At 40.8% G+C, this 9,436-nt stretch overlaps 2 protein-coding genes across 2 annotated transcripts; both read right to left on the bottom strand.

Moving 5' to 3' along the window:
- Window positions 1-283: 283 nt before the first annotated feature.
- On the bottom strand, window positions 284-1,611 carry LOC109478383. Its single transcript, XM_019779912.1, has 3 exons — window positions 1,528-1,611; window positions 932-1,122; window positions 284-487 (listed from the first exon to the last, which is right to left on the bottom strand). The coding sequence occupies exons 1-3, from the start codon at window positions 1,529-1,531 to the stop codon at window positions 284-286; spliced, it is 399 nt and encodes a 132-aa protein (XP_019635471.1). The 5' UTR covers window positions 1,532-1,611.
- A 4,548-nt stretch (window positions 1,612-6,159) lies between these two features.
- Window positions 6,160-8,407, bottom strand: LOC109478382 (the record flags this gene model as incomplete). Its single annotated transcript, XM_019779911.1, has 4 exons — window positions 6,160-6,433; window positions 6,979-7,167; window positions 7,594-7,778; window positions 8,285-8,407. Coding segments are annotated over 4 exons (544 nt in total), but the record flags the coding sequence as incomplete, so codon positions are not given.
- Window positions 8,408-9,436: the final 1,029 nt, after the last annotated feature.

The following is a 9,436-nucleotide window of genomic DNA, read 5'->3' as shown; positions in this document are numbered from 1 at the left end:
GAAGTCGGGAGCAGTGTGACCAGATTTACGTCAGGCCTCCCATACAAATCGAATGGAATTTAATCTAATTTAAACCAAAACAAACCCCTCCTACTTGCGTACAGCAGCCAACTACCAGTCAATCATGCATGGCCTACACTCGATCGAGAACATTCATTTTGAAACGTTCGGCCGGCTTACCCGAACAGCAGCCGACCTGGCCGAACACCAGCCGAATTCTCCAACCTACTCTGATTAACTATGAATGGTGAATCTCGGCTAGTGCTTGGGAGACCATATTCTACTATGTGTGACAGGGGCATAACTTACCAGTTGGCATTCCTTTGACGGTAAAAGGTGGGACGTACTTCCTGGTGACGTCAGGGCATGATGACGTAGTCCATTTCCTCACCCAACTCTCCACCAATCCGGACACGTCATCCAGACTGGTCTGTTCCGCAACATTGATAATGACGTCACTCACCTCTTTGTTGTACAGAAGAACCACCTAACCAAGTGGAAGATATAATCATTACACTGTTTTAAAATGCAGCATTATTTTCTTACGTTAAATAAAGCGGGACCTCCAATACCGTTTTGTTACCCCTAAACCAAAAAAAGTTTACGTTGAATATCTTATAGTAGTAAATATCTATACAATAAGATTCATTGTTTAGATGTAGTAAGAAATATTGTCTCATAAGATAAGATTTTTTTCTGAAATATGGAAAACGAAGGCACAATAAAAGAATCGTGTAACCTTTAATAATTTGAAAAGTGTCTAACGAAATCGGATGTAGAAATATTTGCCTCGTGGCTAGCAAGAAAAAGTTAGACTGACAATGACACAACATGACTTTTAATTAGAAAAAAATGATAAAGATGCTTGCGGTAGCAATTGCACCTGTTTAAGACGAATAGTCCAGTGCATGTTGCTAATACCAAGGATCACCTTAAGCGGCGTCTTGAGAGCCTGCATCTCCGCCTTGTCCTTGACCCAGACCGTGACCCTGCCGGAAGCGTGGATAGCGTACAGCTGGGACAGCAGGTCCAGGACAGGCAGAGGGTTGCTGCCGACTGGGTACAGCAGCTGTTCTACACTCTGTGCTGGGTCGGGGCGGAAACGTTCCTCTACCGACTGGACTGTAGAACAATGATTGAACATGAAAGGTCAGTTTTGGCCAGGCAAATATGATTATGTTACATGCTGAAAAGCTGATGACCATTTTCGAGCTCAAATACCATTAAGATCCATTCACGGCATCTCCAGATATGCCGAACACAATATAATAAGCAAACACATAAAAGCCAATTGCAGTGCCGTTGGAAAAGCCAGGTGGCCATTTTTTAAACTTGACCCTCGATTAGACAATATATCTTAATTAACAGACCAAAAGTCAATAAGACTCGAGCTATGACGTCGACCTGCATAGAGAACCAAGCCACGGCCCAGCCCAAAATGAAATTTTGGTCGGACTATTGCTTTTAACACGTAAGAGACAATAATAGTCAGAAAATTAAGGAAGAGCGAAATGAATGGGTTCTTACTCATCAGAGAAAACAGCGGTGCTTCCACCAGACAGTGCCTGTCCCCTCCACACGCGTACAGCTTCAACTCGCTGTTCTCCTTGTAGAAAAAGTTAGTCACGTTTGGTTCATCGTTGTCGAGTTCAAAGTTACGTTGGCCCAGTGCAGGAAGTTGTCGCAGTGCTCGACCTTAGACTCCCATAGATCACCTACGGGAACAGGCGACAGTGTCCATTCATGAAGCAAAGTAGTCTCTAATAACAGAATTCAATGACGTAGGCCATGTTGATTTGAATAAATGGATGACATCCGCGCGCGCATGAATTTTGGCGGTTAAAAAAAGGTTTCAACCGTACTGTAAATCGTACAAAACAGTTGCAAAATGAGCAACTATTTACCGTAACTTGCAAAAAAAATATTGGAAAACGATACCAATGTCGTAGAATGCCAAAATCAAACGAAAAAGACACAAATGTAAAGAAATGAAATGCCATACTTCAGCATGAAAGTTCATCTGAGTTGGTAAATTACATTATGAAAAACTTAAACTTTTCTCCAACTCAAAATTTGACTCACCAGAAATGTTCGACCGAATCACTCAGTCTTCCTCAGCTATCTGACCCAAATGCTGTGGACACGTGATTTTTCCCACGTGTGACGTCAGCAAATACCTCATCGTACGTTAAGACAACTCCTTGTGGCACCTAAGGACAAAACTCCCAAGGAAGACAAATGTGGGGTTATCTACCACATAAGTTGCCAGGGAAACACTAACAGAGGCCCCTGTCGGGAAACTTATATCGGGGAAACTGAGCGCTCACTAAAAACCAGGTTTCTAGAACATAGACGACCCAGTTCTGTTAATAAATAGCTGCTGATGCTCATCCATAGGCACCGCCTGATGCCCATGTCAGCTAGAGTCATCAGAAGTTGACTGTGAGAGATGGTATCAAAGGCACGGGTGAAATCAACGAAAACCGCGTGCACATCTCGCTTCGGGTTACTGTTTAACTTCGGGTTACTGTAAAACTTTCCAACTATAGACGAACAGGTTGAGGTCTGGGAAGAGCTGGATACCGGTGTAGCTAACACACATGCCCCATTGAAAAAATGCAAAATGAGAGGTACACCTGCACCATGGCTCACTAGCGACCTTCGCCACCTCATTGTTCTTAGAGACAAAATGTACATGGAAGCGAAACGCTCCGGTAGTGCAAGCGACTTGTCCGACTACAAGGGAATGAAAAACAGGGTGAATTACTTATGCCGCCAGGCGAAAAAAGACCATGCAGCTCAGTCAGTAATACAGGGGTCTGAAGGGGGAAGGCTTTTGTTTGGAAGGCCATACGTACACTACTACCCAACAAGACTACAAACACTGTTACTTACTTGGAGCACGAAGGTCAGAGCATCTCAGACAGTATAGGGCTGGCAGAAACTTTCAATGATTTCTTTCACCAAGTCATACAGGACTTGTGTAGTACTCTTTCAGGGGCTGTATTGCCCTACCCACCTACTCAGTTCATAAACAAAGTAGACAGCACTTTCAGCTTCACACCACTTACAGTAGAGTCTGTCACCGATCAACTATCAATGCTGAACGTGAAAAAGGCCACCGGCCTAGACAGTATTGATAACAGACTCCTTAAAGCAGGTGCACAGGTCCTTGCTCCATCGCTCACTAACCTTTTCAACAAGTCCTTAAGCTCAGGAGAGTTTCCGACTAAGTGGAAGATGGCAAAAGTCATGCCAATCCACAAAAAAGGGGACAGGACTATGCCGAGTAATTATCGCCCAGTGTCCATCCTGCAGGGAATTTCCAAAATACTCGAACGGGCGGTTCACAACCAGCTATACACCTACTTTAACCAACACCAACTGCTCTCACAATGCCAGTCAGGCTTCAGAAAGCGTCATTCTTGTGAGACTGCCCTGCATTTTGTTACAGAGGACTGGATTGAGTCTATCGACAAAAAACAACAAACTGGTGTTATCTTCTGCGACCTATCCAGGGCCTTTGATACCCTAAATCATGACATCATGCTCAGTAAACTTAAAGCCTATGGTGTTGATGAAATGTCATGTAGATAGTTCAAGTCATACTTGACAGGCCGGTTACAGCGTACATGCCTTAACTCAGTCCTGTCGTACCCATCTAATGTGACTTGCGGCGTTCCGCAGGGGTCCATCCTTGGACCCCTTCTTTTCATTGTCTACATTAATGACCTTCCCAATTGCATACAGTCCTGTAAGGTAGCCATGTATGCAGATGACACCATTCTCTACTTTTCACACAGCTGCACACACACAATACAGGACACAATCCAGAACGACTCTACCCGGCTAGTGTACTGGTTTATCGTCAACAGACTCTCATTAAACCCTTCCAAATGCAAATCAATGCTAGTTGCTTCACACAGGTCCCGAGCTGCTGACCAGCACCTGCAACTTACACTTGCTGGCTCAGAACTGGAACAAGTGGAAACGTTTAAGTATCTAGGCGTTTTCCTCGACAACACACTACAGTGGAACCACCATTTTACCCATGTTTCAAAGAAGCTGTCACAAGCAATTGGAATAATGAAGTGCCTAAGACCATACTTGAACAAACAAGCACTACTGACTATCTACAACACACTGTTCCTCCCCCACATCTTATATTGCAGCACTGTTTGGGACCAGGGGGGAAGGGTTGTACAGACAAGCTTCAGAAGCTAGAAAACAGAGCTGGTAGGGTCATATTAGGGTGCGACCGCTACACTTCCAGTGAAACTGTTTTGAACCTGCTAGGCTGGACCACCGTATCACAACACCACACACGGGCCAAGGCTGTCCTCACGTTCAAGGCACTGAATGGTATGACACCTGCGCACATCTCACAATACTTCACAACATCTGCTTCTACCCACTCACACAACACCCGTCACAGTCCACAGGGGGGGGGGGGCTCCAACTACCTAAAGCACGTCTACAGTACAAAAAGAGATCATTTTCATTCTCCGGCACAGTTCTCTGGAACTCCCTTCCGCCACATGTAAGAAACTCAAAATCTATCAGTACATTTAGGACCAGACTTTCTTCCCTCACCAGTTAATTTGATTTTGGTTGAGTGATTTACAAACATTATGATTTTCCTTACCAGTTAATAGGATTTCGTTTGTTTTATGCTTGTGAGATAAGTTCCATTGGTATGCAAATTCCTTTCGCTTTAACTTATTTATGTTTGGTTGGATTCCTTATGTTACCTTATGATTAATTGCACACTTGTATATAGTGATTACTTTCTTCTTATTTATTATTGTATTTTATCCTCAGTTACTTTGTTTGTATTTTACTATGTTGGGGTTTACCCCCCAGGCATCATTGAAAAACGCCGACAAGGCGATATGTATCACCTGGATAAATAAATGAAATGAATGAAATGAAATGAACAGGGCATCTCGCTTGGGGATCCTGAAGCGGCCAAAAATTGCAACTGTGTGGTTGCCAAAAATCAGCTTCGTTGGACAGTTCTTGCAAACGTAACGCTGGAAAGACAATTTAAAGGTACATCCTAAGAAAGTGCGTGCACTTAGCAATTATGCAAAATCTGATCGCTTGAGATTAAGGGAAATTTTAATTTTAAACACAACAAACAACTTATATTTGTTTCTCATACTCGGTTAACCGCTACATGGCGTAACACACTAATATATGCACATTGCATAAATTCAACTAGTGCTTACATCAATAAGAATACAAACATAACATGATCATACATGAGGCAACTGTATGAAAGTGATGGGACTGTAAAATCTGGTTTATTTAAATTTATAAAGTTGTATGTAAGTGTATGTTGCAATACCTGGCAATTATGTTCAACTTTCCGCGTTACATGTTGAGCGTTTTGATAATAATCACATTGGCAGACTAATACAAATATATGGTAGCGAGCTTTTACTAACAGCCACCGCCCCAATGATCGTATAATATGGTTCTGACCATCATGACATATAGTCTTGAGATTATGCATATGGTTATAGGCAAAGGGCAATGCAATAACACGTTGATTTGTAGTGAATTATATCTAAAGCTAAATAAAAAAAAACAATAAAGGTATACTCATATTTAGCTTTCGACTCCAATATTAAGACAAGCATTCCTGCACATTGAAATTTGCGCATGTCAAAATTCACAGTGTATTATATGGAGAAACGTCGACCTATTGTAATCTAAGTGCAAAATAAAATGTTTGCCATCCATGCCATGCAATGCTTTAAAGTACCGTGTTATAAAGTATATTTCATTAAAAGGGTGTTTTACGTCTAGTTCTACAATAATCATATTTCTACTCGTCATGATATTTCCTACTACCACAAAACGAGAGGTACTACCACAAAACGAGAGGACAAAGTTTATAAACATTACACGTGTGTCAATCTAGCAAATATTTGAGTATGAAATAAAGTCTACAATATGTTTTTTCCGAGTCCAAAATGTTTTTACAGTATAGACTAGAATAACAAGATTTCTATGATAATGTAATGTGTGTTTTACTTGGTAACTTATCCTTATCTTCCCTAGCGTACTACGTTTTGATGCAGAGTTAAATGATTTCTAATCCTAATGTCATCTGGAGTATTGATAAAATATGCAATACAAGGAACATAATTCACCATTACTACTAATGTATTTATCTTGATAAAAATACATCCTACAGAAAACATAACAAGGTCTTAAGTCGTGCACCCTGAACAGGGTGCTAAAGTTAGGACTTTGCTCAGTATTGTAAAGATGTATACGCAGATCAGTGTAGAATGACGATCATCAGTCTCTTAGTCCTCGTGCATAGAGACTGGTATATTTAGAGGAGTGGTCTTCAGGTTGGCAGTCAATCCTCCTCAGGCTGACATGGGAGGGGAAGTGCATGTAGCTCCTGGCAGCATTTCTAAAAACGGTAAGTAAGGTTCCAGTTACATAGATCGTACAATTAACCAACGACGTAGGAGTTTCCAGAGGGAATACTTTTCTTTCAAAGCGGACCTTCGGTCGGTGCGCTGTACGGTGTACGTGACCGGAGGATTAAAACAATCAGTAAGAAAAGGAGCAAATCGCTTTCGTTTCTGTAAAAAGAAAAATGTCTCAAAAGTACAGAACTAAAGCAGAATGCATTTTCCCAATACGTGCCAACTCAACGTATGCAAAGGAAACTGTTTTCCTTCATAACGAAGGCTGTTAAACTGAGATCAGCCTGGAGTGGTTTCGGCACCAGTTTGTTCAGCACACACAACTTAGCTCTGGCAATCAATCTTTCCGACTGGCGAGCTAATTGAACTTGCAGGGAGGGCGTCGCTAAGATCGGGGAGCCGAGACGGATTGTTTCACCAGGCTAAACTCAGGACTCATGCCAGGAATGTCTCAAAATTCATATGAAACCTATCAAATTCACAAGAATTAATGTGTTTTGCACGCAATTAGAAACATGTTCCTTACCACCCAACCCTTCTTTATTATCACAAGGTCCCACAATACCAGCCGGTATTGGGACATCCTCGGGGTCGGTCTGCAGCAGTGTCTCGGTCATGCTGTCACGTTTGTCGTCACGGCTGTTCCTCCCCGGTGAGTCACAGTCCACACGGTGGGATAGGCAGGGGGAGGGGCAGGTGGCTCCGGGGAGGATTACTGGAAATAGTACGTAAAGGAAGCAGTGAGGAAAATACTTTACCTCTACTACATGTTAACAATCTAATTAAATAAGAAAAAAAGTCTCATAAATGATGATTAAGAAATGTAGTAGATCAAACGTTTTTATACTATCAATGCTAGTACTAGCAACAATCACACGGAACTACTACATAAAGCTATCATAGACTGTATTGGATTCAACACCCAACAAACAGTGTAAACTACACAGCAACGTGAAATCTCATTATTTTACAGGTCAAACTTTCAGAGTTGTTTGAACCGTGGTAAAAGAGTGAGATGGTACACTCATTGAAATTGTACAATTGCACCATTCTTGTTGTTGGATCTCATACCATGACAGTCTGCTTGACACATGACATGTGCTTGAGATCAGAGTCAATGTGTATTTATAATGTCCCTTACCGTCAACCTCTTCAAATTCACTACTTCCCACAGTTCCAGTCATTACAGCTGATTCTGTTGTCCTTACTCTGTCGCTACTCAGTGTTGCCATCTCCTGGGATGAGGACTCAGTAAAAGCCTCACGTACATCCGTGTGGCTTCCAACACGGGCGTTACGACGGAGCAGCCACTTGTTCCTCCAAATCCTGTGAAATTAAGCACGATTTTGATTAGAAGTAAAGAAACTTCATGTCACGGCTACAAATGGGAAATGAATGTGTGATTACCTCCATCATTAAAATACATTATATTAACAGAAATGTATTAAATCAATTTTTAAAAAAATGATTGCACAGCTGCGACGAGAATTTCCTTTGTCATGACCATTATAAAAGTTCATGGTTGTGAAAAAAAAATACACAGAAGTATTAAGGTCACAATATTTTAGCGGCGGCTCTACTGCCATCATCTGCAATGAAGGCAGTTGGGTGGATAACTATCAAAATGGTGTCAGGTAAGAAAATTTTGTAAGAAAGTCTTAGACGTTTCAGATAGAATCCACCATCTTTCATTAGTGATTGTGAATAATAAACGATGATCTTAGTCACCGTTGAAATATTACATACGTATAGGTTTTCTATTTATTGTCTATTCGTCGTTAATTGTCTTCTCGCAATATAGATCATCTTGTTGTTCGCTAATAAGTCTTCACCTCAGTCGGAAACGGTACAAAATGAATCCAATAACTCCCAGAGCAGCCACGGAGAGGAAGATCAGAGCATACTGCCACGGCGTCAGCCCACTGCAGGCAGAGTTGGATGTCAAACACTCACAACTGTGGGTTGGGTGTAAAATTATTATGTTAAAGAGATGAAATGTTATAATTACATTCGCCAAGAATGTTATGTTTATGTAGCGTTTGGTTGTATGCCTATGTGTAGTTTAGCGCTATGATAAGAAATTCAGATTTTCAACCCACCATATTCCTTTGGTATTTATTTATTTTTTAGGTTTTACCACGTACAGTATGCACTGTGTATGGCATGACGAAACAAGTGTTTCTGACATTAAACACCTTTTCTAAGCCGCCTTGCGAATAAAAAACAAAACAATACAAATTTAAAATTAATCAAATCACAGAATACAATTTCAGAAACAAATGAATAAACTCAGAACTACAAGGCAAGTCAACTTATTAACATTGTGAGAGTTATTGATTCGAGACAACAAATAACGACAATTATATAGCCAGAAGTGATAAGGCAGTTAGCGCGGTCTTGTGGCCAAACCTTGTGGTAAAACCTGTATGTATTATTTATACATTCCATTATGCTTCTTACATTTACCATCGGTCGCTGGCTGTAAAAGATTCGGCTTAAATGATAGTAATACTGTAGTAATAATTTTGATGATATTATCAATGAAAGTGATAATAGATCAGCAATCCTTTGTTAAGTTTTTAACCCTAAACAGTACACCTGGGGTCCGCGCGGACCCCAGCACTATATATTCTGTAATATCATTTTTGTTTCCAAAGATCTTTTTCTGAAATTTTAGGTAATTGTCACCCACAAAGTTGTCTCTCAATACAGTGCAGAAAACTCCATTTCTACCATTTATAAAAAAAATTATATCTGATTTTCTTTTGGGGTCCGCGCGGACCCCAGCCGGCTTTCGATCATAATGGATACACTGGCGTCCTTATAAATTACCTTATTTCCGTTTTTATATGTTTTAATGCACTCATCGTATGTCTACCAAGTTTTCAGAGAATGGTTTAGTAATAGAATTAAATTTTAATAACTTTGGTGTAATTATAACGTCATATGACGTCAGAGCTAATAATATAGTCCGCCATATTGTA

The sequence above is a fragment of the Branchiostoma belcheri genome, unplaced genomic scaffold (genome assembly GCF_001625305.1).
Source record: "Branchiostoma belcheri isolate BF01 breed outbred unplaced genomic scaffold, Haploidv18h27 scaffold433, whole genome shotgun sequence".
NCBI classification, from domain to species: Eukaryota; Metazoa; Chordata; class Leptocardii; order Amphioxiformes; family Branchiostomatidae; genus Branchiostoma; species Branchiostoma belcheri.
Note: the sequence above shows the minus strand (reverse complement) of the source record. Positions and strands in the feature narration are given on the sequence as shown.

Excerpts from the sequence above, each read along its gene's own strand:
- LOC109478383 (XM_019779912.1), bottom strand. Across the intron at positions 488-931 it reads CTCTCAAGACGCCGCTTAAG|GTGGTTCTTCTGTACAACAA; the intron begins GTGATCCTTGGT and ends CCACTTGGTTAG.